General features: G+C 47.3%; 11 protein-coding genes across 11 annotated transcripts; 7 read left to right on the top strand and 4 right to left on the bottom strand.

Annotated features, from left to right (window-relative positions):
• Window positions 1-548: 548 nt before the first annotated feature.
• Window positions 549-2,394, top strand: PSV08DRAFT_406366 (uncharacterized protein; the record flags this gene model as incomplete). Its single annotated transcript, XM_014218887.2, has 2 exons — window positions 549-743; window positions 796-2,394. The coding sequence occupies 2 exons, from the start codon at window positions 549-551 to the stop codon at window positions 2,392-2,394; spliced, it is 1,794 nt and encodes a 597-aa protein (XP_014074362.2).
• Window positions 2,395-2,535: 141 nt separating this feature from the next.
• Window positions 2,536-3,166, bottom strand: PSV08DRAFT_345886 (uncharacterized protein; the record flags this gene model as incomplete). The annotated part of the gene is made up of 2 exons (XM_014218886.1): window positions 2,536-2,721; window positions 2,768-3,166. The coding sequence occupies 2 exons, from the start codon at window positions 3,164-3,166 to the stop codon at window positions 2,536-2,538; spliced, it is 585 nt and encodes a 194-aa protein (XP_014074361.1).
• A 332-nt stretch (window positions 3,167-3,498) lies between these two features.
• Window positions 3,499-5,437, top strand: PSV08DRAFT_213169 (uncharacterized protein; the record flags this gene model as incomplete). The annotated part of the gene is made up of 4 exons (XM_066092106.1): window positions 3,499-3,921; window positions 4,125-4,383; window positions 4,718-5,126; window positions 5,177-5,437. The coding sequence occupies 4 exons, from the start codon at window positions 3,499-3,501 to the stop codon at window positions 5,325-5,327; spliced, it is 1,242 nt and encodes a 413-aa protein (XP_065949918.1). The 3' UTR covers window positions 5,328-5,437.
• A 1,797-nt stretch (window positions 5,438-7,234) lies between these two features.
• Window positions 7,235-8,164, top strand: PSV08DRAFT_345883 (uncharacterized protein; the record flags this gene model as incomplete). The annotated part of the gene is made up of 2 exons (XM_014218883.1): window positions 7,235-7,280; window positions 7,329-8,164. 2 exons carry the CDS (start codon window positions 7,235-7,237, stop codon window positions 8,162-8,164), a joined length of 882 nt encoding a protein of 293 aa, XP_014074358.1.
• Window positions 8,165-8,261: 97 nt separating this feature from the next.
• On the bottom strand, window positions 8,262-9,974 carry PSV08DRAFT_367104 (uncharacterized protein; the record flags this gene model as incomplete). Its single annotated transcript, XM_014218882.1, has 4 exons — window positions 8,262-8,398; window positions 8,446-8,676; window positions 8,727-9,447; window positions 9,498-9,974. 4 exons carry the CDS (start codon window positions 9,972-9,974, stop codon window positions 8,262-8,264), a joined length of 1,566 nt encoding a protein of 521 aa, XP_014074357.1.
• Window positions 9,975-10,434: 460 nt separating this feature from the next.
• Window positions 10,435-11,088, top strand: PSV08DRAFT_397772 (uncharacterized protein). Its single transcript, XM_066093544.1, has 2 exons — window positions 10,435-10,659; window positions 10,709-11,088. Exons 1-2 carry the CDS (start codon window positions 10,462-10,464, stop codon window positions 11,015-11,017), a joined length of 507 nt encoding a protein of 168 aa, XP_065949917.1. The 5' UTR covers window positions 10,435-10,461; the 3' UTR covers window positions 11,018-11,088.
• Window positions 11,089-12,361: 1,273 nt separating this feature from the next.
• PSV08DRAFT_367103 (uncharacterized protein) lies at window positions 12,362-14,287 on the bottom strand (the record flags this gene model as incomplete). Its single annotated transcript, XM_014218880.1, has 3 exons — window positions 12,362-13,492; window positions 13,536-13,825; window positions 13,873-14,287. The coding sequence occupies 3 exons, from the start codon at window positions 14,285-14,287 to the stop codon at window positions 12,362-12,364; spliced, it is 1,836 nt and encodes a 611-aa protein (XP_014074355.1).
• Window positions 14,288-14,493: 206 nt separating this feature from the next.
• Window positions 14,494-17,616, top strand: PSV08DRAFT_375740 (acyl transferase/acyl hydrolase/lysophospholipase; the record flags this gene model as incomplete). The annotated part of the gene is made up of 6 exons (XM_014218879.1): window positions 14,494-15,502; window positions 15,562-16,110; window positions 16,161-16,487; window positions 16,534-16,588; window positions 16,636-16,662; window positions 16,710-17,616. 6 exons carry the CDS (start codon window positions 14,494-14,496, stop codon window positions 17,614-17,616), a joined length of 2,874 nt encoding a protein of 957 aa, XP_014074354.1.
• Window positions 17,617-19,340: 1,724 nt separating this feature from the next.
• On the top strand, window positions 19,341-22,009 carry PSV08DRAFT_375731 (HET-domain-containing protein; the record flags this gene model as incomplete). The annotated part of the gene is made up of 5 exons (XM_014218877.2): window positions 19,341-20,121; window positions 20,467-20,623; window positions 20,696-21,006; window positions 21,061-21,852; window positions 21,914-22,009. Exons 1-5 carry the CDS (start codon window positions 19,750-19,752, stop codon window positions 22,007-22,009), a joined length of 1,728 nt encoding a protein of 575 aa, XP_014074352.2. The 5' UTR covers window positions 19,341-19,749.
• Window positions 19,450-19,799, top strand: PSV08DRAFT_253975 (uncharacterized protein). The gene has a single exon (XM_014218878.2). It carries the CDS (start codon window positions 19,468-19,470, stop codon window positions 19,678-19,680), a length of 213 nt encoding a protein of 70 aa, XP_014074353.2. The 5' UTR covers window positions 19,450-19,467; the 3' UTR covers window positions 19,681-19,799.
• Window positions 22,010-24,034: 2,025 nt separating the features above from the next.
• Window positions 24,035-24,882, bottom strand: PSV08DRAFT_253967 (uncharacterized protein; the record flags this gene model as incomplete). Its single annotated transcript, XM_014218875.2, has 5 exons — window positions 24,035-24,213; window positions 24,266-24,355; window positions 24,414-24,564; window positions 24,628-24,763; window positions 24,814-24,882. Coding segments are annotated over 5 exons (558 nt in total), but the record flags the coding sequence as incomplete, so codon positions are not given.
• Window positions 24,883-25,190: the final 308 nt, after the last annotated feature.

Here is a 25,190-nt window from a genome sequence, read left to right as displayed (position 1 = left end):
TCTGGATTTCTTCTATCCACTTCAAGCATTCCGATAGGACGAATAGTACAAAAGGAGCCAGTTCATTCATGCAAAGGGGACTGTCGGCTCGCTGCCGCCCGTGGGAGCTAAAGAATGTAGTAACCTCATAGGTTCTATCACATGGGCAGCGGCAAGCTCTTCATGCAAGTCTTTCCCAACAATCTCATCTCATATTTTTAGTAACTATGTTCTAGGGTTTCGATAAGTTGATAGGATACGACTTGTTCAAAGCCATGGTGTCTTCATGCAAGAGCAAGGCGTTAGGCTAAACTTAACATTGATAGCAGTCAGAATTGGGCAGGCAGTTGCGTGATTCGTGCTAGTAGTGCTAGGTCTGATAGGAACGACATGTCATGTGTTACGTCGATGAGACGTAGCCAGCATGACTGTTCAAGTTTAGCCCCTGCTTCGTTGTTGTATAAAGCATGCCTTTGCCCGGATAGAAAACTTGCTTCACAATTCTCACGCCGTTCAACATTCTTCAATAAGCCCCTACCAATCAGACCCTTCCCACACAAACCTTGAGTATGGCACTACCTTCATATGCCCAGGAGCAATATACCATGGCAGAACCGCTTCAAATGACAGATCAGCACACGACCAATCCGTCATTCGCTACAGCGTCATCTGACATGTCCACACTTGGCATGCCTGAAGTTGACTCCCATTTGCATAAAGAATGTGGGAGCCAAATAACAGGTATCTTAGACCCAGCGGACGAAGTATGTACTGTTTCCCACCACTTTATTGGATTTGATGAGCTGAACACATTAGACGGCTGATGCTGCTATGACATTATGCATGATATTCGGACAACCCACCAAACCGCCAGAAACACCAACGATCGAGCATCAAGAAGTCTTGACCCACTCACATGAAGACCAGAGGCTTTTAAGAACGGCGGAAAGCGGGAGTGCGAGTATACCGCCCGGAAAAGGGGACAACTTACAGGCAGTAGTGACGGCAAATGCATACGAAGCAATTGCTTGTTCGATCAGCCACGTCATAGAGCCATCCATGGAGATCTGTGAGAAAGAGAAACCACATGAGGGCCAACAGGCATACCCAGACGACTCCATTTCCGATCCTCAAGGCCATCCAGACGATTCTATAGAAACCTCGACCTGCTGGGATGACGCCGTTTGGGCGTTTGAACACGAGAAGTTGCCCTGCGACATCATAAGAGATGATTTTCTCGACGAAGGCCAGACTGGTACAGAAAATCTCCTCGGAAATCAAGCTATTGACAAGTTTCTGTCCCTAGTGGAAGGGTTTGAAATGCCTGGAATGGGAAGCCCTTCCAACGTTGGCCCAAGAGAAACGTCAGTCCAATACAAAAAGAGTATCAACATGTCTGATGATGCCACTGATCTCCTGAAAGAGACCAGAAGCAGCTCAATCATTCGTGATCACCGCAGCCCATCCTATGGTGAGCCACAGGAGGCACCATCAGCTCCTACTGAGCAGATGGAGTTCTTGAACGGTTCTGTGCCTATCACCACCGACACGATCAATGGAGAAGTGATTGCCATAGAAGACTCGACCAACGCCAGCGACATCAGCGACTCGCCATCAAACATTACCGCGGATCAACGCCCATGGGCAGACCCACAACCTCGCGCGCGATCTCAAACACCCATCATCATTGACACGAACAATGGAGAAGTGATTGTCATAGAAGACTCGAGTGACTCAAGCGACATCAGCGACTCGCCATCAAACATTACCGCGGATCAACGCCCATGGGCAGACCCACAACCTCGTGCACGATCTCAAACACCCATCATTATTGACACGAACAATGGAGAAGCGATTGTCATAGAAGACTCGAGTGACTCAAGCGACATCAGCGATTCCAGCGACTCGGCATCAGAGATTACTGCAGATCGACGCACATGGGCAGGTTCACAACCTCGCGTTCGATTCAGACCTTCGCGTGTACTGGATGGTATGGTACGATGGTCCGACGCATATCCCCCGAGGACGTGCCAGACGGCTGCCCCACAACTTTGGATCGATGCCCAAAACTACTGGAAGTCGGCGCGGGCGATGAAGCGTTTTGCCGGAAGCAAGAAAGTCAGAAAATTCGACAAGATTATGGTTAAAGCACAGAAGCGCTTTCAACAACACGGGGGCACCATAACCGTACAAGCTGCAAACAAATTACATCGCAAGTTCAAGCAGATCCTGCCCCATCTTATTGGGCAACTGAGCAATTCAAAGCAACGGAAATTCTTGCAAGATGTGGATCGCACGCTGAAAGATTTGTACACGCTAGTAGAGGTAACGGCGATGATGACAGAGCCACCAGAAAGTGACGGTGATAAGGACGACGGTGACTACAAACCTAGAGGGGCAACAAGGAGAGTATAGTGTGCAGACGACTAAGGCGGTGATCTACCCTAGAAATTTCCCAGCCCTTCTTAACTCCTCTCTGAACTTATGTTCGACACGTGTTTCATGTGGTGTTGCACATGAGTAGGTCGCCCCGCGTGAATTCTCCATCTTAGGTGACTACTCTACAGATTTGGCAATACCATGCTCCTCAATATCCTTAATAAAGCCAAGCCGCCATGAAGATTCGTCCGTCTCAATCCTGGGCAGTGGCGCAAGCTTTCGCAGACTGCACCTTTGCGGCGGTGTTGCCATCTCTGGAGTACCAAGCGGAGGGTCCTTGCTGTGGGGTTCGGTTGGTATGGACTAGAACATCATTAGCTGGATTTAAGCGCGCAACTGCTCCACGTACTCTCGCTTCTGCTAATGCACGCTTTAATTCGACATTTTCAGCTCTGTGCTGATCTAGTGCAGCATACCCTTGCTGGCATGTATTTCGCCACTGCTCTATATCACGCGAGAGTCTCCACACCTGCGCATTTAGCTCGCTAACTTTATCCCGCTCTGTAGCTAGATAGCCGCGCGTCTGATTATGGTTCCAGATTTCCCATTCAAGTATGTGCGATAGCTGTAGGTACAGATCAGGCTGCATGCTTGTCCCACAATTGCGGATAGGACTTGCTGTTGGCATTGTCCAGGAAGAGTTGCGATTATGGTCGATATTGGAAGTGTCTTGCGCTTCCCCTTGCTGTCGCCATAGGAGAGTGGGCCAGTCCACGGGGACAGCTGTTCCAGCCATGTCCACCTCCATGACAGTTGCGATGTGTAATGAAGAAGAGGTCAAAAGCGTTTGTATTAAACTTTTCGTTGTGGTAAGGTTGTAAGCTAAGTTGGTTTTACACAGGCTGCTGGCTAAAGCTTTATAGTCTCTCTTACCTGCGAACACCGAATTACCGTTATCCGTTTCTGGTCATCTAACCAGTTCTAGGATCCATAACAGCAACACCGTGTCCTGCTATCAGGATCCGGGCGATAGCAGTCGTAAATAAGTACGTCCCAGGTCATGTACATACCTGAATAAAAGCTATCTACACCCAAGCAAACTTCCGAATTTATGAGCCAGGTTAGGAATGTAATTTCGATATGACTTCCACTTCCATAGGAGAGGCGTTTCAACGCCTTCCGCGGCCGCAAGTGCCTACTGCGGTGGCACTTATGGAACGATCCTTGAAAAAAGCAAAGGAGCCAACTACTGGTGTCACACACAACCCATGGGAGACTTTGTCACATCTAGGAGATCTGACGCAAGGAAAACATAAGCTGTCACTTTGCCTTCAAGAGGGACAATTGGTGATTATCAAGGAGGTCAATCGTGAAGCTGGCCATGCGGAGTTAGAAAAACTGAAAAAAATATCTGATCATCCAAATGTGGCCACAATCAAGCAGGTTTTTGAGTCAAAGACCTCAGTGCTCTTTCAATATGAGTACACCCGCTTTACCCTAGAGGAGGTACTAAATGTTCACACCGTCCTCAAAGAGTCTCACATACGATTGATAGCAAGTGCAGTAAGCTAATCTATGGGTTGTAATTGCAAAGCTGACCATAAAGATATTCCTTGCCATAAAGCATGTTGCTAAAGCCGGCATTGTCCACAACTCTGTCTCAATAAGCACGATACGTTTCTGCGGAAGGAGTGGAAAACCACAACTTTGTAAGTGCACTATCTAGAAGACTTCTAGAGGCTGATATAAGTTTAGCAGACTTCGAGGACTGTGTCTGGATAAGCACTGAACTTACGCCAAATGCCGATTTGGAGCAACTTGGCGTCGCAGTCCTGGAATGCATGAATGGACTCCCGAACGAGAACTTGCGAGATCTTTCTTTCATCCGCAAACAAAGGGAATCCAATAAGATGTTTGGACTAAGTAAAGGAGAGAAGTGGAGTGGTTACAAACTTCTTGTGGACTTTCTGGATAGCATGTTCAATAGAGCGATACCCGCCCTCGCCAAGCTCGAGAAGCCTGTCAGTGGTTGAGAATGTCATAATTTATGACCCACACTAACAGAAAACAGCATCGGTACATCGCGCGCGATCCCAACTTCAGCGACCTGATACCGTTTCTTGAATTGGTTCCGTTGGAATGCTTATCACTTTGGCGCCCAAGTGTGGCGGAGTCGTAGAGTTGCATTACATAGTCTTCAAAATATTATTAGAATGTATTTTAGTTGGTATTGCGGCACGGTAAACATGACCAGCAATTAAAACCCATGCTTGGGCAAACCCGTAGCCACATCAACGTGTTTTTCTCGCTCAAATGGCAGCTAAGATGACTGGACAGGCAAACAGCGAACAACCGAGAGACAACCAAACCGAAGGTGCTCCATCAGCAAGCTCATCCTCGATTCCTATAATGCCTCTGATCGAAAGCTCCGTCCCAGCAGAGCTAGAACCCTCCTTTTTCAAATTCAACCCAACGACCGACGCTTTTCATCCTGACCCAGTTGAGAAACAGGACAACCAATCCATCAACGATAATAGCTACTTCCTCGGTCAGGGCCATGCCCTTGACATTCCTCTTGTAGCAGATCCACAATGCAACCCACAGGATTTCAACAATTTTGACTTTACTATGGATATTAACAACGACGCGTCTATGGACTTTGTCTGCATAAATGACCCCATCATTCAAATGCCGACCGTCCAGTCATTGGAGTTCTCGATCCAAATCTTGTGGGCCGAGCATCAGATGAGAACCCAGTATCTAGAAGGGTAAGTGGTTCATAGTAGAAGATCCAAGCGCGTGGCTGATAAGTGCAAAGGCGATTGGCAGAAGCTGTCGCTGTATCTGACAGTCTCCGGAAGGATGTAGACGCGATGGCGGAGTGGATCCAGCGCATCTATGACCATCTCGATTCATCAGTAGCGCCATCTGCCCCTACCGAAAACTGTTCACAGGAACGCGGCGAGTGATCTCGGTTCGGAAACCGTCAAGTGCTGGAAACCGTTATGGATTGGTGTAAGTGTATGGATGATTGCATATATCTACACAGGTACCTGTTCATGTAGTAGTAAAGCAAATTGTATGCGTAGATTTCATAAATCATGTCTTATTATCCACGATACAGAGCATTTTCCAATGCAGCTGCAGCACGCCACAGTTCCACTCACTACCCATGCAACCACAATCCTAGCATCAATGACGATCGGCGCACTAGCTACGATCGTCGTTATTCACATGATCGTCCATACGCCAATCAATCTCAGTTTACACCCCGGGTGCATTTTGCAAGGCCAGTGGTTCGCTCGATATCTCGAAAACCGACTCGAATGGAGTATTTCCACATGAACTTGTTGGAGTACCATGTTGACGGATGCGATGCCTGCGAGCCAATGCTATATGACAAACTTCCTTACGACTGCATAAAAGGGCGTCTGTTAGAGAAAAGCGTCCTACGGAACATCTGGTTAAGCAAGGAGGGCAGGGTATGTGGTAGGGATGATGTGTGGGATTGTGAAGTCTTGGTCGAGGTGTCCAGGAACTATCCAGCTGTTCTGGCATTGCTGCGCCAAGTTTATCCTCAGCTTGACACCAAGCGTTCTCATAGGTAGATCAAGCAAAATGTGGAGTCACGGGGTGTAATGTAGACGTAGGTAGCCGAACTTGGATATATTCCATTCCCTATCGTTCCTAGTAATATTTTTGTCCGCGGCAAATCTCCCAAGCAGTAGAAGGATGAGAACCCCTGGAGGCAGTTGCATGAACGCGCGTTGTCTGCGCTTAATTGTGGCGTACATGACTAGCGCGCCTATGTAAGCGAATTAATCTATGCCCCCACTGTGAACGCCTGATCATACAAAATCCTGTGACTTCTCTTCGCAGCGCGAAATGGATAACCCGTGCGGACAGAATGAATTTAGTTCGGACCTCCAATGAAGCAATGTTAGCCAAATTAGTTATCCCGTATGGGATATGAAAGTGTGATAATGTGGGTGTAAGCTTCGTAAAGTTCGATAACGCCGCCAGGTCAGGTATCCCGTATGGTACCCCGGAATGCGGCAAATGCGCCTTGTACGGATGTTGATGCCGGGGGGTCCGTCGCGACGTGTGGTCGATTGCGCCGTCAGGACAAGTCTCCCGTACGGGAACCTGGAATGCGCCTTGTTGGTACCGGGGGGTCCGTTGCGACGTGTGGTCAAGTGCGCCGCCAGGACAAGTCTCCCGTACGGGAAACTGGAATGCGAAGACGTACCTCGTACGACCGTTAGCGCCATAAGATAAACTGTGCCGTGAGGCCAACCATCCCGTACGGATGTTTGCCGGTATTCCGACGGCAGATATACTCTAACATGATTGGGCAATTAGTCGGACGTCTTGTGCGTGAGGATTGCTCTCCACTGCGGCACAGTCGGTCATCCCATACGGGTTATCTGCATGTTTTCGGATAAACCTAATGTGTTTGTGCTTCAAGACGCGCGTATAATTGACGCTACTTTGGTCGAATCACAGTGATGAACCACTAGCTAAACCCCTGATTCCTGCACGTTGGGTCAGGATCATAGCTTCAATCCTTCACTTTGTGCTCGGCGGCTATTCTGCAGCGTCATGCAGGGAAATATCAAACCAGTACCGTCAGTTAGCGAAGTGACAACGAGTTTGCCGCGCTGTACTAGCAAGAAGTGGTACTAGGTAAATAATAGGTAATTGAGGGTATGTTTGCCTAAGTACTGTATAAAACCGTAGTTTATGCCGTTTCTATATCTGTTCATTGATGCTTAAGCGCCTTGGCGAGCATACGCCACCTGCTTCCATACTTATCTCTACAACGAAAGGGCAGCATTTATACAAGTGTGTACATGACATTCTTACTACATTCAAAATGACATCGCGACTCTCCCACCCATCTCGAAGAAAGAAAACGCCTAGTATGTACAAACGCTCATTTCTGATAAGGTTAGCTAATATCGACGAAGCATCCGTACTGAAGTCTCCGATCGACATGCATTTCAAATCAGAGTTCGCGGGTAATAGCACGACACCTCCAAAATCACCCATGTTGTCGGAAATGTCAAACATGGAGCCGCTTCCATCGCCTTGGATCAAGCCATGCTCCCAGAGAGCCGAAGTCTCTACTGAATCCGAGGTTTCACCCGTTCCCTTCGTGCCCACTTCTGAGGCCTTCCACAACCTCGATCCCATTACGGTTTTACTTCAACAGCCAAGCCACACCCCGCAAATGAAAGAGAATTCAATGAGAGTTTCGGATCTTACGGCCCTTCCATTTCCTTCTTCCCGCACTTTGCCTGCGCCTACTGGATTTACCAAATACATGAAAACGATGAAGTCTGAATCCCAACAGCTGGGCCCAACAAGACTGCCCCCAGCACGCCAGGTGTTTCGTAAACGTCGGGAATTTCTCTTGGTTCAGGCCCTGAAAGACAGTATAGTTAACTTTTCTAGAACGAACATGGCTCTCCGTGCGTCTATAGCTGATGAGGTGAAGAAAGGTGTAGAGGGCAATTTAACAGGCATTGAAAAGGACCCTGTTCAGACCGTCCTGGCAGTAGGTTCTCATGGAAGAAACTATTGGAGCAAGGTTCACCAAGAATGTCATCATGGCCGCGGCGATTGGAAGATTCAGCCTCTCCATCAAATCTACTCGAAGAAAGACATCGAGAGGATCTTGTTCTTTTGGGCTATTCACCAGAGCACTCTTTCATATGGAGAAATTGCTTGCAGACTACATTTGCCAGTCGGAGCCCTTTTATCGTGGATACTGGGGTGCATAGATCGTGTACAGGAAGTCTGAGGGCAGAGGGCTGAATCATGTATTTAGACTTATACTACTTGTGCTAGTGATACTACCTATCTCCCAGTGTTAATCCTTTGTGCATGCGATTTTTTGCTTATTTGTACCGTGATGTCGACATCTTACTCATGTAAGTCTCATCTGGCAGGTAGACACTTGTTCTGAGATTTATATCATGGGGACTCGCCCTAATGGCCAGCCTGGCGCGCTTCTCGAACTTGGAATCTCCGCATACTACTTGCCATTAGGAAGATTTCAAAATTCCGTTGCTCAAGACATACCTGTCACTAGCATATTCCCTGCTTCAGCGCCCCATTCGCCCTCAATGAACATGGCCATGTCAAGTGAGCTAGAGATAGGGAACATTCTCGCTTCAGTGATCTTGGAGTCATTAAATCCACCTTCCGCCACTGCTTCCGTTTCATTAGGACATAGCAAGTATATAGTCAGAATCTGTCGATGATCTAGATGATTAAGAGCATGAAGATATTCCTTAGCCCACTGGATTTGATCTGCTTACTGTTAGTAAAGCCAAAGATTCAATTTGTGGATTCATAATAACCTGATGTTTCAAGAAACCAAAGAAGAGTAAGCCTTCTCACGCGCGCTGTTTGTTGGTTGTGAGCTAGGAGTAGATGGCGAGTCATATATAGATGTGCCGCGATGCCTGTACCGCTAGACATAAGGAGAACCTTATCGTAGCGGGCTAACTCTTTAAAGTCTATACCTCCGTAAGGACCATCGATAATGGCAGGCGTGATGGCGTCGGTAAGCCCTAGCTTGCGCGTAAAGCCGCGGCGACGCTGAACAATCAATACTATCGATTTCAATTGGTCTTTCTCATCGTGAAACGCCCATGCAACCATAAAAGGATGAAACTCAAGCAAGCCCAAACCGAGACTACGAGAGTGGGGTAGAGAGAGATATACAAATTGCCCTGGGGTTACATGCCAAGGTCGTCTTATGTCAACACACACCTGATAAACCTCTTCTTTATGATTTCCGTTTGATTGGAAGCGAGTGATTGAAGCCTGACAACGAGGTCCTGAGCCAGTGTTCCGGTAAAGGCAGTGAATCACCCACAAAATCTTTTGAAATATGAAAAGAGATGCTGCGGAAGAGATGCATGCAATGACGTATGGACTAGGCCTATTTAGATGTAGCCAGATGAATACAAGCAGAGCTACTGATGCGATCGTATGGAGTTGTAGGAACAGCTCATACAGCCTGCGTCGAATGTACACAATGGAGCACACTGCAATAGTCCCAGTAAGTGAGATTAACTAAAAATATCAGCATTGGAAGAACCAAGTTATTGTTCAAAGAGACGTACGGTGATATCGATTGCGCGTAATGGCTTGCGACGCTGAAGAGCGCTCAAGACCCCATGTATCAGACCTTCAAGAACGCAGATACGTCCTATCCAACGATGTACAAGGTAGTACTCGCTATGAGATAGTCTAAAAATTCTATCGGCGATGAAGTTTGTTCTTCCGCCAAAAAATAGAACAACGAGGTTCGTTAAGCATAGCCGAGCAAGCCGTGTGGAGAAGTCGGCTTGAGACGGTATAGCAATGACTGCGCTGACGATATTTCCCACTAACGTACAAAGTACTACAAAGCCTGCAGCCACTGTGATATCTGAGCTTCCGTTCGCTCTTGCCAGAACGACTGTGTATACAAGCCATTTAGAAAGAACAGCAAAAACATGATCACGTGCCCGAGCAGTTAGAAACTGATAGAGTCGCCAACTAATGACAAGAGCGAGAACAGAGATATATGCAATTGCGTAGATATAGGGGACCTGCATATTGGCCGGATGCTAAGGAGGATATTTTGCCCGCGAAAATGTCAGAAAACTTTGAAAGTTGCATGCGTGCTTTGATGTACGCTGCCGTGAAGCAGCCAGAAAGTAGCCACCAGTTTAGTAGCTGCGGCTATCTCGTGCGACTTACCTGAATAGGTTGACGCTTCTGGGACTTCGGAGACTCGTTTCCGGTAAACCGGTTAAGGCGACCAGTATGCTAAATCACGCTTATAGTTGTAGTTAAAACAGGCTACGTTAGCCGCCGAACTATTACCGTACCATAGTTATTTTTAGTGTAGGACACAATCGCCTAATAGCCGCCTATGCGGCGCGTTTAAGGTCAAATCATATGAAGAAGCTTGTAGCAATGACCCACTTTTGCTTATTGTGCATCCCTTAGTGCACACGTGACCCAGTCAGTGGTTCCTACATATTGCTATTGCTTGTAGCTATCCTGATATCTGTAATCAGTCACGTCAACACTACAAAAATGACCAAGTCAACCCCACAAAATCTCATGCGCACGTTCAAAGATAGAAGCGACGGTATCTGTCGCAAAGCCGCAAAGCTCCATGCGATCGATAGCAGTATCCGAATATCTGTTATTATCGAGAAACCCGGCCAGCGACCAGTTGTATTTTCATCGGAGGAACAAGGATTTCAATGGCCAAGTTGGATGGAAGAATATGTGTGTTTAATTCTTTCATGAGCGTGCATCACTAACAAGGTCGCTGTAGGTAGATGCCGAAGCACCGATTGTGAAACGACCGTCCCATTTTGTATCTTTGAACGAGGGCATTTCAAGAGGACGGGTGAAGGTAGCCAAACAATCTTCTTCGCCCTTCTCATTGCCGCAACCACAAACCCCAGAGTCAACACGTACATATGGCGAGGATGACTCAGATGAATTAGGTACACGGAACGTTCAGAGAATCCTTACACCACACGTTAGTCCTGGCCGAAACTTAAGCCCCCTTCCACCTCGAACGACTATCGTGCTGCCATCAAAGAGACGACGGCTAGAGAGTGACAATGGTAGTATGTAAGAATATAGCAGCATACGCTAGAATCACATTGCGTGTTTACTACATAGTTGAAATTCGAAATTATCAGCTTTGTAGTGCTTTCTTACACATGCATGAGCAATTAATAGGCGTTTTGTTTGAAATACGATTGCGGCATATTCACAATTTTCCAAGGCTCTTTATCGTCGTCAGATACAACAACGTCTTTTACTTCGCCTCCGCTTTAGATATTTCGATTTGCAAGAACAATATCGGTGCCACTTGGCTCTCCCTCCAGCCTTCTTTTCTTCGTTCCGTCTGCTTCTTCAATCACATGTCTCTGTGCACCCCGTACAAGTCCCAATCTTCCTTCACCAAGCTCTTCAGTAACTTTTTCACATGCACCCGTGGAAATATACTTCTCTAGCACTGTGCCTTTACTAACCACGATGGTTCTATACATAGTACAAGCTGCAAATATGTACGTAGGACTTATGTTGGTGAGATACTTTCCTTGAATGTTCATCGCCCTTAGCTCTGGACCAAAGTATTCCTTAGCCGCTCCTAAGATGGCTACAATTATTGGAACAGCCTCTAGCTCATCTTTATCCACTTCGATTGGTGTTCCTTTAGGTAAACCAGTATCATCATTCGACTCAGCGAGGAATATTTCATATTTATCTCCACGATATGGTCTCCATGGATTGTGTAATTCGCGTTGTCTCAGGTCATCGACGAAGGCGCTTTTTGGGTCTTCATAATCAGGTTCCGTAGGTATCGTTTGAGCAAACAGTTGTTCTTGCCGAAGAACTAAAGCATTTCGTTCGTCATTTGCAGCCTCCAGGTTTTTCTTATGCTCTTGATTTTCCTCCAAAAGCCTTGATTGATCATTCCTAAGCATTTGAAGTTCATTCTGGGCAGTAGTCTGCTTCGTTTCTAGTTCTTCCATTTCGCTTCGAAGTTTGAGTACAAGTGCATCAGACTTGTGTATTATCTGGTTTCTTCGCTGCGCTGCAGTTTCAAGTGTTGCGATTTTCTTCTTGAGTGTGTCATTTTCGAGGCAGAGGTGCTCTATCTCCTCTTGTTTCGACTGTAGGGAAGATATAGCATCACGTTCTCCGTTTCTTTGGTCTTGCAGAGACTGGTATCTCTGCTGAAGATTCAGGTTTTCGGCTTCAAGTTCCCGATTGCGCTTTTGAAGGTCTTGAACATTGAACTGGAGAGAAGATATTAAATCCTTATTTATGTTTCCTTGCTCTTGCAAAGATTGGTATCTTTGTTGGAAATTTAGTTTTTCAGCGTCAAGGTCCTGATAGCGCGTTCGTAAATCTTCATGCTGGGAAAGAAGGTTGCTATGATCGCGATGAAGGGTTTCTATCTGCGCTTTCAGACCTTGTATCTCGCTGGATATATGTAGATCTTCTGTTTCGAGATCCATTCCATCGGTATCAGAAGCGAGACTTTGTACAAATATGGGGTACTGAACATCATTGTGCTAGTAAATATTAGAGACACCAAGTATATACTGCTGACCAGGATGCATACCTCTACAGTAAGGTTCCCAAAAAGAGACTTGAAAACGTCACGTCGTATCAATGTCCAACCTGCTTCTGTAGGTTCTCGGCTGTTGTATATGTTTGGGAGATATAAGTTCTGCTCGTCCATGCGTAAGTCGTTCTCATAAGGTCGACCATTTCGCCTTTCTTTCTCTAAATGACCAGAAGCTACTAACTGGGGCTGCTGTGAGTCATCTTCTACTATTCTGCTAGCGCGTACGACCTCCTGGACCTGTCTTTCATGAGATGATGAGGACAACGGGCTTGATTTGCGAAGATATTCCTGAGCTAGTTCAGTATAAGGGTCGGAGTTCGCTAGCTTCTGGGCCGATTTTGTCTTGAAACCACGCGAGATGGAGAAGTCTGCTAGATGTTGCCAGAGTACTGGGTTTGGTCCTTCTACTATCGGCTTTTCTTCACCGCTTTCTTTTTTTGGTGTGAAAGAAGAGAGTTTGTTAAAATAGCGACCACAGAAGGCCCACAATTCCACATATGAGATCCAGGCTGCTTCCTCTTGACTTAACAGCGACGTAATCTCTGCCTCTCTAAACTTTGCAACTTGAATATATCTCTTCTCTGGGGGAAAGTAGCAGCCCATCAAGCTTGAGCGTATTGTGCGCTTCATATTACCGCCAATTAATTTCTTCAGTACCTCACATATTGGTTCGATGTATTTGAGCGTCTCGAAAAATGTCCAAAGCGATGGTATGAGGCCTTCGGAAGCGCATATGTTTTCTGCTAGTTCTCGACGAATTTGACTATCCAATAGAGAAGGGAATACTATATTTCGCTCGAACAGATCCATAACAAATGCCTTGTCAACGGAGGAATTCTTAGGTGCCAATGACTCGAGATTGTCCACAGTAACTGTATCGACCGCAGAGAACGGTAGAGTGATGTTTCTACAAGTCAAAATCTTTGTCCAAACCTTCGATACGTGGTTAAGATAATAGGCCATCTCCTATATCAGTTAGAGAGATTGTGACGTTTCGAGAAGAACATACCTCATCGCATTTCAAAGTGAGAAGTCTATGGAGAGCACCAAGCTGTACTTTCGCCCAAAGGCCTGGCATCTCAAGAAGCTTATCGAAGCTAGATATAATTTCCGTCCTTTTGAAAAGCTGACGTAGATCCTTAGGTTTTGAGTTGTCAAGCCTTGCCCACCATTTTCTTTCCGCTTCGACTTTGTTTTCTCGGTGATACAATCGTATTCTACGGAATATTTCTCCGTCTGACGGCCTTTGCTCGTTTTTATATGACTCAACAATGTGACAGAGGATGGGAGTCGGAGTTTCTATCGTAGGGTTACTAGATGCGTCTAGAGGTTGCAAACTTACTAACCCCTTGAGAATAGTCTAACAACCCACCACTTGTCATTCTCATCTAAGAACTGATCCGCTGCTCTTATGCGATGTAATCCATTGAGACATTTTAGTTCTCTGAGGTTCAAAGTTGGAGCATCTTTAGGTGAGCGGATATTCTGAAGAGCTTCAATAGAAAGACCAATAGCACGTAGCGCAGCGTCGAGACGGTCGTTCTCTACGACGGCATCAATAACGTTCTCGTCTTGAAGTCTTAGGCATCCTGTCTTTTCAAAGATCTTCTGGAGTCTGCGAACATTTTGAGGGGATACTTCGCGATGCTTATTCAAAAATAACTGGTGTTCGAATTGTAGACAGTCAAGATGCACACGTACTAGACCTCGAAAGCAATTTGCTTTGTGCGTAGCTAGGGTGATATCATCAGAAAATTCCATACCTACTATAGTGTGGTGAAGATACATTCCAGCTAGGGATGATGGAGATTTTGTTTTTTCCTTAGCTAGCGGCGGCTACCTCAACTCCAGGGTTGGTTAACCGTTATCCGATTTCGGGACACACCCAAGACCGGACGACCGGAAACAGTATCTGGGAGACCTCAACATAAAAGCAATGCCATGTAATAAGTCCTCTCTAGCAGAAAATGGACGCTGTTCCGTGGATTACCTATGATACCTCCTGTAGGGGGAACACCTTGACACATCACGAGCCATGTCAGCATATCATCGAGAACGTCAAGAGTGACACCAAACCATCCTATATCACTCTTTTAGGGAAAAGATCAAAAGCAGTCCTTCTAGCTCATTTATTAGGTAAGGCTGCAGATGTACCTGTCCATAAGCAAGTATATCTTTGGTGTTCGCCACGACTACGAAGCGGCACTACGCCGATTGTTGTCATCGACTGCAACATCCAAAACACGAACGCACCAGACCCCAACCCCATCCGTCAGACAAGAAATGCAACAGTATTGACTATTTCCAACACCAACAACATCGGCGCTACATTATGTGGGAATATTTTCTCGCTGTTTTCAAGTGTGGTCTGTTGTTTTGTTGACGATTTTGGCGGGCTTGCGGCTGTCGCCGATTGGCTCGCTGAGCAGCTAGTTGCGATGCCGGCATCCGACTTGCGCACAGTACCCCGCATCTTGTTGGTTATGGAAATATCATCGGACTCGTTTGATGAGAGCATAGCTGCCAATAAGGCTAAAAGTCTTATAATTAACGCTCTGGAAGGCAAAAAGGGCTATTTGAATGCGCAACGCGACATAAAGCTCCGTCTAGGTGAGATCAATGTTCTAGGGTTACGGTCTTCCAAGTCCACTGCTGTTTGTGCACGATCTTTGAAGCGACGTTTGCTAGCACTATCCCAAACTGCGATGCGCGAACGAGCCAATTCACATATACAATTCAGCTTCTCTCACTTTCGCAACATATCCCTTGAAATTCTACGCTGGCTTTGCGGTGATTGTCCAAAGCCGTTCAGTCTTGTCGACGCGACTAGGCCCCTTGGATTCTCGTGCGATCTACTGCAGCATTGCATAGAAGATTTCCTCAAGCAAATGCCCTCTCAAGCCTGGCTGTGGCATTTTGCGGCACCTCTGATAGCATCCGCTCTACTGCTCGCTAGCTACCCCCCGCGTGCACATGGTAACACTCTTGCATTCCCTGTGTCTTTCAATCGCTTACAATAGTAGACTTTGCACCAGACTATCTTTTCGAGAATATCTACTCTGAACCCTGCCGTACTGCGATTTCTTCGTATACCCCTTTCGCAGGTATTCAAAAGAAGTTTGTAGCTGCTATACTTTGCGAATTTCGTGCAATGTTCACCGACTATAAAGTTAATGGGCTACCCTCTCGCGACAACCATCGCAAAACTCTAACACTTCACCACACCCATTTAGCTGAGTTCAGAAGCCATCAATCCTGCTTCAGCTGCTTCATGCGAATGCCTGAAAAGGTCCTGCCATGCGGACATGCTCTCTGCGATGCTTGTATCAGGACTTTGGGGATACGCTCGCGATTCGAGAAAAATACATATGATATTCCTGAGTGTGTTCTATGCGGTGTTAATTACCGTAATTCAACGTTTCGATTCGTACCTCCTACTGCAGGAATACGGATACTTAGTATTGATGGTGGAGGTGTAAGAGGTGTCATTCCGCTGGCTTTTCTTAAGCACATTGATTCGCTACTCGCTCCATTGTGTTGCTCAGTAAAAGATCAATTTGATTTCGTTTGTGGTACATCGGCAGGTAATAGCTCAGACCACGCTTTGGCAGAAAACCTTTGCTTACTTGAACAGGTGGACTTGTAGTGATTGGCATGTTTCTGCTCCAATGGAGTGCGTCTGAATCCTTGGAAAGATTCGAAGATGTGGCAAGTAAGACATTCGGGAGGCGAAAAGCACTAGTCACGAGAGCCTTTCAGTTGATCATGGGCTACGTCCAAGACGGCCAGTACAGTTTAGCAGCGATTCAAGATGCTTTCAGGAAAGCTTTCAACTCGCCGTTGCAGATGTTCAACCCACTCAAGAACGATACAAAGGTTGCTGTCACAACTACGACAGTTAAAGATTCATTACCTTGGCTCTTCACAAACTACAACGGCGGAAAAAGATCTAATAACATAGGTTCGCTATCAAGCCACACCAATATAATAAACACTAATTTCAACAGGATATGATGTTATACGAGCTGACCGAGCTGATAGTGATATCACTGTGAGCGACGCGTAAGTGTCTTCTTCTATCTTCAGCCATGATCCATTAACACTCCCAGTGCATGTTGTACTTCTGCGGCGCCTTGGTAAATATAACGACAGTAATACTTGGTCCCTTTGCTTATCGTGATAGGTTCTTCAAACCCCAGGTTGTAGGATCGTTAGGAGCTTTTCAAGATGGCGGACTGCAACACAATAATCCAGCAAGCATTGCGCAATGGGAGATGCAGTTCTTATGGCCCAACAAACCCCAACCAGACTTCGCACTCTCGCTAGGAACGGGGACTTCATCACCTACCGTGGTCAGTAAATCACCGACAATATCGCGCTTTTACATCCGGCTGTTCAAAAGTTTTATGCGCAACCTTGACGGCGAAGACGCATGGAAGCGTTTCTTGAATTCGATATCGCCGAACGTACGGCAGCGCTTTCATCGTCTTAATATCAGACTGGCTGGCCCTGAACCCAGTCTTGATGACACGTTCGTAATACCAGAACTTAAAAGCAAGGTAGCGCAAACTATTGACGAAGACCGACCACGAATATCTAGTATATTTGACTCTATGATAGCATCAATATTCTACTTTGAGTTGGACAACCTCCCAACACTTGGAAACACTGGTTATGACTGCAGCGGATTCATATTTTGTCGCCTAGATATACCCCCGGACGGTCTTCGCTACTTGTATAATCGCTTACTTACTACTGACTCGTGGTTCTTGATCCAAGGTACTCCAGTGAGCTGTGTCCAGAACGGATACGTACCTAAAAGCCTACCGCCTTTTCGGCGTCATATCAGCTTCCAGGTAGAAACGCTAGAAGAGATGTTGACAATCTCGATCCGTGGTATAATATCTAAGCCTTTACTTATAAGTGGTTTTCCTACTACCATTCAGAAGCTTATTGAGGCTCAGCAACTTGATAGCCCATATGGAACTGTCGACCATGTTGATCAAAAACCGCTGCCTACTATTCCGCGGAAGCGATCTGCCAAAAGTCCACATTGGATTACTCGTGGTATGAAGCGGGCTTGTATATAGCATATGAATTGAGTTCATGACTATACCACATAGAAAGCTGCCTCACCCCCTTACCGATAGCCCAAAAAGAAACCATCTCGCTCGCTTGAGAGGAAGGCTGCTTTGGATAGAATGAGTGATGGGGCCTGATCTCAATCATCTAAAAAATACATCAAAAAGAATCTCTCCAGCGGGGAATCGAACCCCGGTCTCCCGCGGCCTGTCAATTGCTTGACAAGCGGAAATACTGACCTCTATACTACTGAAGATGACTAATCGTATTGATGGATGAGGGGGTTATCAAAAAATATATTAATGCTATTGTTGTCCCTCCCTTGGTTATCGGACTCCTGTGACCGGACACACTAACGTTCGTCGCTGTGGGTCGAAGATTCCCCGCAACGAACCACCAACATTTTTTAAGCACGTTATGTCCAAGTCGCAGAGACTCGTAGACATAAGGACACATTTAAGTTATATAGTTAACGTCCGTCCCTAACGTCCCCCCCTGGGTTACGTAAAGCCCCCCGTGCCGCAAAGAATCTACGATTTTAGCACCTTGGAATTCACGCCATCGCTAGTATTGCACCGCGATAGTGAAACACTCATTCTTAAAGCTATTCTCTACAAACTTAACTAGAAGGGCAGTTATAAATATTACAGCGTGTTTGGTCCTGTCGTCGCGCATTCAGTATCGGCCAGTCGAGGGTTGATTAGCTTCACACCCCTGTCATAGCACGACCTATGCATACACCTTACCTTAAGTTGACCTTTCTAGGCTGCAGTCTTGAACTCTGCCATCTTAGTTTCTTCCTTAGCCAGCCGAGCTTCTTATCGACATCTATTGTCGCCAACGAATAGGGGGTTAATAAAGGAGAGTCGGTCGCCGGCATTGATAGAACGAGCGATAGCATAGTCAATAACGCGATTTTCGGCATCAGAGGGTAATGTGCTTAGAGAACAAAAGTTGCAGAACGGATGCGCATCTTGCTTGCCTACGTTTGAGAGTGTAACACGCAATCCGAGCGTCCGGACGAGAAGGTGTCTCGTCACACCGTGTGTCCCGGCACGTAGGGACGGACATTACTCTTAAGATCTACCTTGATTTATTATAGGCTCTAAATAGCAATATTATAGCAATCTAAGGGGCATATATGAATCTTTCGTGTTGAGCATTGAAGCTGGTGCAACGAAACACCCCTGTTCTATCTCCTACAGAAGGGTAACTTAATCATTCGGAGGTCTTATACAATTTGCCGAAATTTAAAGAATCTATAGCTATTCTATGAAGATGCCAGAAGAGCTGAAGCTGTGGCGCAGAGCTCTAGAAGCTTCTACAGTGTGCTGCGCAAGCGCGCAGTTGCCAGCTATTCTTAGAAGCAGACTGGTTGTGGACTCTGTTGGCTCCTACAAAGTAGTTAGCAAGCTTTAGCAAGAGCGACAGGCTAGATGGAAAGGCGAATTCAGATTGAATTCAAACCTAGATATCATTCACAAGTGTTGCATTTGCGCGACTGCTTTCTTATTTTGTTCTGCGTCGTAATTAACGGGCAAGCTTTAAACGCGTCAGTGCTTAAACCCCTGCCAACAGCGCCAAGGGCCTTATGTCCTCCGCAGCTCTCGATGCGGCTTCACCACCAAGTCAAGAATACAGCGCGAGCTGGCAGTTCCAGCTCGCGACATCTTAACGCATCACAGGATCCTGCTGGTATCTAAGCTGGTGCATCTGCTCGTCATTCTCTCTGTACGCTGACCATCCATCGGTAGCAGGAAAGCAGCTAGCAAGCAAGCGCCCGCACCATCAGGCTACTGGGTTCAGCCTTTCGAGTTTTGTTCTCATCGCATATACCTACTATACACCCACACGAACTTATGCGGCTCCTACAGTACAGCGAACGCGGAGAGCTCAGCATTTATAGCTTCGATGATGGCGATATACCCCCCTACGCGATACTCTCACACACCTGGGGCGCAGATGGGGACGAGGTGACGTTCGCAGACCTCCAGGCAGGCGATGGCGAGACAAAGCCAGGCTACCAAAAGATCCTCTTCTGCGGAAAACGGGCGCGGCGCGATAACCTCTAGTACTTCTGGATCGACACGTGCTGTATCAATAAAGCTAATAAGGCTGAACTCGCCTTCTCCATCCGATCGATGTTTCGCTGGTACCGCGATGCAGCTCGGTGTTATGTATATCTATCGGATGTCTCTAGTCAACCTCTATTAGTTACGCCAGGCTACAACGATTCACGATGGCTTTTGTGGATCTGGATGCTCTCTATTCTCTATACTATGTCGGGATGGTACGGCAGCACGATGCACCGCTACTTCTATTCGCGCGACGTTCCATGCACTTCGGTCGGTAGCGGTCCTGTGCGAAGGGAGAAGAAGGCTGAGCTTGCGCTTAAAAACAGTAGATGGTTTACCCGTGGATGGACACTGCAGGAGCTTCTCGCACCGTCTATAGTAGATTTCTTCTCTAGAGAAGGGACCAAGCTTGGTGATAAGTTGTTGCTAGCAAAAGAAGTACGTGAAGTTACGGGCATCTCTAGTCCAGCACTGTAGGGCGAACCGTTGTCTAACTTTAGTGTTCATGAACGCGTCATATGGATTGAGCATCGCACTACGACGATTCTAGCAGATCGCGCGTACTCTTTAATGGGTATCCTCGGCGTCAGCTTATCCCCGATCGATGGCGAGAATCTAGCTGAAGTAATGAAGCGGGTTCTAGATGAGGTTGACAAGCAGAACAAGTGCCTCTAAGACTTGTGTCCTAGCAACCCGCGCAATGACAAGAAGCGGATTGAGGAGACTAAGGGCGGGCTGCTTGCGGGCGCCTATTGTTGGATTCTCGATAACAATATCTTCTAGCAGTGGCAGCAAGACCTGGAGAGCCGACTACTGTGGGTGAAAGGTGATCCTGGTAAAGTCAAGACAATGCTGCTGTGCGGCATCATCGACGAACTGCAAAGCTTGACGCTGAAACCTACCTTTATCTTATACTTTTTCTGCCAGGCGACTGACTCGCGTATTAATAGTGCTATAGCTGTGCTGCGGGGCTTGCTGTATATGCTCGTGGACTAGTAACCATCGCTTGTAGTTCATGTTCGCAAGAAGTACGATCGCGCAGGCAAGAGCTTATTCGAGGACGCAAATGCCTGGGTCGCCCTGACTGAGATCTTCGCCGACGTATTGCGAGATGCAAGCCTAAGTGCGATGTACCTAATTGTTGACGCCCTCGATGAATGCATAACAGACTTAGCAAAGCTGCTTACTTTTATTGCGAAGCAGTCGTCTGCATCCTCTCGCGTTAAGTGGATTGTATCTAGTCGCAACTGGCCAGCTATCGAGGAACAACTACAGCGTGCAGAGTACAAGACAAGGCTGAGCCTTGAGCTGAACGCAGAGTCAGTCGCCGCGGCAGTTGATATCTTTATCTAGCAAAAGGTAAACCAGTTAGCGCAGGAGAAACAGTACAAAGAGGAACTTCAACACGTTGTGCTCCAGCACTTTAGGTCAAATGCGAACGACACCTTCCTCTGGGTCGCGTTAGTGTGCCAAGAGCTCGAAAAGACGCCGAAGCGGAACGTGCTAAAGAAGCTAGCATTATTCCCGCCTGGATTGGGCGACTTGTACAAGCGGATGATGCAGCAGATGAGCGAGTCTGACGACGCTGACGTCTGTCGCTGCGTGCTGGCTTTGACTGCTGTCCTGTATCGACCTGTCACAGTCGCTGAGCTGGTTCTACTCACTGAACAGCTTGCAAACTTTGCTGATGAGTCTGTGCGGGAGATCATCAGTCTCTGCGGATCGTTCCTGACGCTGCGCGACGACACAGTCTACTTTGTGCATCAGTCAGCTAAGGACTTCCTCGTCACGAACGCGTCGGACAAGGTCTTTCCAGACGGTATAGAACATGTGCATCAAGACATTTTTGCGAAGTCACTTGCTGTCCTACACAAGACACTGCGCAGAGATATATACAACCTTCAAGCTCCTGGGTATCCTATACAAGATATCAAGCCGCCTGTTCCTAATCCTCTAGATCCGTTGTTCTACTCATGTGTGTACTGGGTTGACCACTTCTGCGACTCAAAACACAAAACACTATCACATAGTGCTACTACTCAAGAAAACACTAAGGCTATCGATACATTTCTTAGGCAGAGATATCTCTACTGGCTAGAAGCGCTCAGCTTATACAGAAGCATGGCCAAAGGGGTAGTGTCGATGACAAGGCTATGGGATCTAGTCCAGGTATGGCTAATACGACTACATCTATATACGACCTTCACGGTGTAGTTACTAACGTGGCTAGAGACTTCGAAACACGGACGCATTGAATAGGATCGTGTACGACGCACGACGATTCATTATGTATCATAAAGAGGCAATCGGGAACTTTCCTTTATAAGCATACGTATCTGCGCTTTTATTTAGTCTAGTAGACAGCATAATAAGAAGGCTGTTCCAGCATGAAAAGCCAAGGGGAATAGCCATCAAGCCAGCTATGAGCAACGGCTGGAGTGCGTGCCTGCAGACGCTCGAGGGCCATAGCGGTAGTGTTTGGTCGGTGACCTTCTCGCACGACTTGACCAGGCTAGCCTCAGCGTCAGCTGACAGGACGGTCAAGATCTGGGACGCAAGCAGCGGGACGTGTGTGCAGACGCTCGAGGGCCATAGCGGTTATGTTTGGTCGGTGGTCTTCTCACACGACTCGACCAGGCTAGCATCAGCGTCAGCCGACAGGACGGTCAAGATCTGGGACGCAAGCGGCGGGACGTGCCTGCAGACGCTCGAGGGCCATAGCGATAGGGTTATATCGGTGGCCTTCTCGCACGACTCGACCAGGCTAGCGTCAGCGTCAGCCGACAGCACTGTCAAGATCTGGGACGCAAGCAGCGGGACGTGCCTGCAGACGCTCGAGGGCCATAGCGGTAGTGTTTGGTCGGTGACCTTCTCACACGACTCAACCCGGCTAGCGTCAGCGTTAGATGACAGGACGGTCAAGATCTGGGACGCAAGCAGCGGGACGTGTGTGCAGACGCTCGAGGGCCATAGCGGTAGTGTTTGGTCGGTGACCTTCTCGCACGACTCGACCAGGCTAGCGTCAGCGTCTTGGGACAAGACTGTCAAGATCTGGGACGCAAGCAGCGGGACATGTGTGCAGACGCTCGAGGGCCATAGCGGTAGTGTTTGGTCGGTGACCTTCTCGCACGACTCGACCAGGCTAGCGTCAGCGTCTTGGGACAAGACTGTCAAGATCTGGGACGCAAGCAGCGGGACATGTGTGCAGACGCTCGAGGGCCATAGCAGTTTAGTTAGGTCGGTAGCCTTCTCGCACGACTCGACCAGGCTAGCGTCAGCGTCAGACGACAGCACTGTCAAGATCTGGGACGCGAACAACGGCTGGAGTGCGTGCCTGCAGATGCTCAAGGGCCACAGCAGTTTAGTTAGGTCGGTAGCCTTCTCGCACGACTCAACCCGGCTAGCGTCAGCGTCTGACGACAGAACTGTCAAGATCTGGGACGCAAGCAGCGGGACATGTGTACACACGCCCGAGGGCCATAGCGACCGAGTTTATTCGGTGGCCTTCTCGCACGACTTGACCAGGCTAGCCTCAGCGTCAGCCGACAGGACGGTCAAGATCTGGGACGCAAGCAGCGGGACGTGCCTGCAGACGCTCGAGGGCCATAGCGGTAGTGTTTGGTCGGTAGCCTTCTCGCACGACTCGACCAGGCTAGCATCAGCGTCAGTCGACAGGACGGTCAAGATCTGGGACGCAAGCAGCGGGACGTGTGTGCACACCCTTGACATCGGCAGGACTCTTTTGAACATATCTTTCGACTCTGCTGGCACTCACCTTTACACAGCAGTAGGCGCCATCGCTATTCCTTCTCCTCTAGCTTCTAGCAGCGCAGACATGGCAGCATTAAAACCACATCACCAAGACGTCAGTTTAAGTCCAGATAGTGTTTGGATTGTGCGAGCCGGAAGTAACATACTATGGATACCGTCTGAGTATCGGCCATCACGCTCGGCTGTGAGTGGGGCTCTAGTAGGCATGGGAGCAGGATCAGGGAGGATATGGTTTTGTCAGGCAATCTAGATGAGCAATTGTGAATAACTAATGGAAGAATATTGGTAGCCTTTGTATTTCTTTGCTTGTGTAAAGGTAGGTCTATGGTTATATTAACCGGCACGCACATAGTGTCAATGCCGTAGTGTCTACCCCTAGCTGATTTATAAGAATAGGCAGCAGACGACTACGCACGTAAGTGATGGCTGGACGAGGCCTTTGAGCCTTGTGCCACAGCCCGAGCCGTCTTGGTATAGCGCAGGTGTATAATGCAGGCCGCTAAGTAGTTATTCGAAACCTGCTATGTCAGTACGCTAAGAGTATTTTCAGGCCTTGAAGCTCATATTTTGAGACTTTCATCGGTCTTGGAATATTATTTCTTGAATACACTGACGCTTCGAAAATCTTTATTCACAAAAAAAACCCATTACAAGATCTCATCTAGACTAGTAACCAACGTGACACTGTTATACCAAGGTGTCTTGGGAGAGAGTTCGATAAAGTTCTCGCCGTGAAGGTTGCTTGGAATGAAAGGAGTACTATACTAAGTAAGTGGTAATTCCGATAGTCTGGAGACTGTTACATATGTACCTTTCAGCCGATATGCCAAGATTCTGAAGTGCAGCTTTTATACTTCGCACTAAATCGTTGTATTCGCTTTCCGACCGCTCATGGGTTTCGCTTAACAACACAAGTCAGATGCTGAGAAGAGGTCAAGAGAGAAATAGGGTTATCATACGGAGTCTTGACCAGGATTATAGCTTTCCCTTTCATAAAGAACGACTCCAAGCTTTTAACCTCATCAACAATATCTTGAGTAAAAAATCCGTCAGCTGCCTGAAGAGGCGGCGTTACAACGAGAAGAAGGCCATCAGCAGATTCGGTTCGATCTTCACATCATGTCAACGGCGCACGCAGTAAAATACAGGTTCAGCTGATGATGGTAAGACTACCTTTGACAGTAACCCTATGTCGCGGGGTGTAGAAGTACAGCTCGTTGGCGTCTTTCAATTCCTGCACAGCTTTTTCGTAAGAGTTTATGCTCTTTTGATGCAGCTTGTCGAGATCTTGCAAGTTTATGCCACCAAGCTATTGTCTGTAAGCCGAAATTCCACGATCGAGAATTGGAAAAGGATTACCATGTAGATCAGATTTCCTGTGGCCATGGTGGCCCCGGAGCCAGCGACAACCAGGGTTTTGTTGGATAGCCTGATGCTGTCAGAATTGAGGAAACATTTTCATCAAAATGAAATCACTAGCCTGCTCATAGCCATGATGATGATAGTGTTAGATGCTAGATTGCACAGTTTTGCGGAGACAGAGGATCAGGTTACCCCTCATCTACTAGCGCACGGCCCCTCAGAGTGCACGGACATCATCAAATGTTTTCGCAATTTTGGAGCTTCCAAGTCAACGTGATTCTTATATCAGTAGACTTCGTACAAATGACAATACATTGTATGCGGCAATCTTACTTTCGTATATAGTCGCTGATTCTAATACGAAATTCGAAGTC

This window comes from Bipolaris maydis, assembly GCF_028858645.1.
Source record: "Bipolaris maydis strain C4 unplaced genomic scaffold PSV08scaffold_1, whole genome shotgun sequence".
Classification (NCBI taxonomy): domain Eukaryota; kingdom Fungi; phylum Ascomycota; class Dothideomycetes; order Pleosporales; family Pleosporaceae; genus Bipolaris; species Bipolaris maydis.
The sequence above is the reverse complement of the archived record's forward strand: the minus strand, read 5'-3'. Positions and strand labels throughout refer to the sequence as shown.

Excerpts from the sequence above, each read along its gene's own strand:
- PSV08DRAFT_397772 (XM_066093544.1), top strand. The coding sequence starts at position 10,462 with ATGACCAAGTCAACCCCACAAAATCTCATGCGCACGTTCAAAGATAGA. Across the intron at positions 10,660-10,708 it reads CAAGTTGGATGGAAGAATAT|GTAGATGCCGAAGCACCGAT; the intron begins GTGTGTTTAATT and ends AGGTCGCTGTAG.
- PSV08DRAFT_253975 (XM_014218878.2), top strand. The coding sequence starts at position 19,468 with ATGCGGCTCCTACAGTACAGCGAACGCGGAGAGCTCAGCATTTATAGC.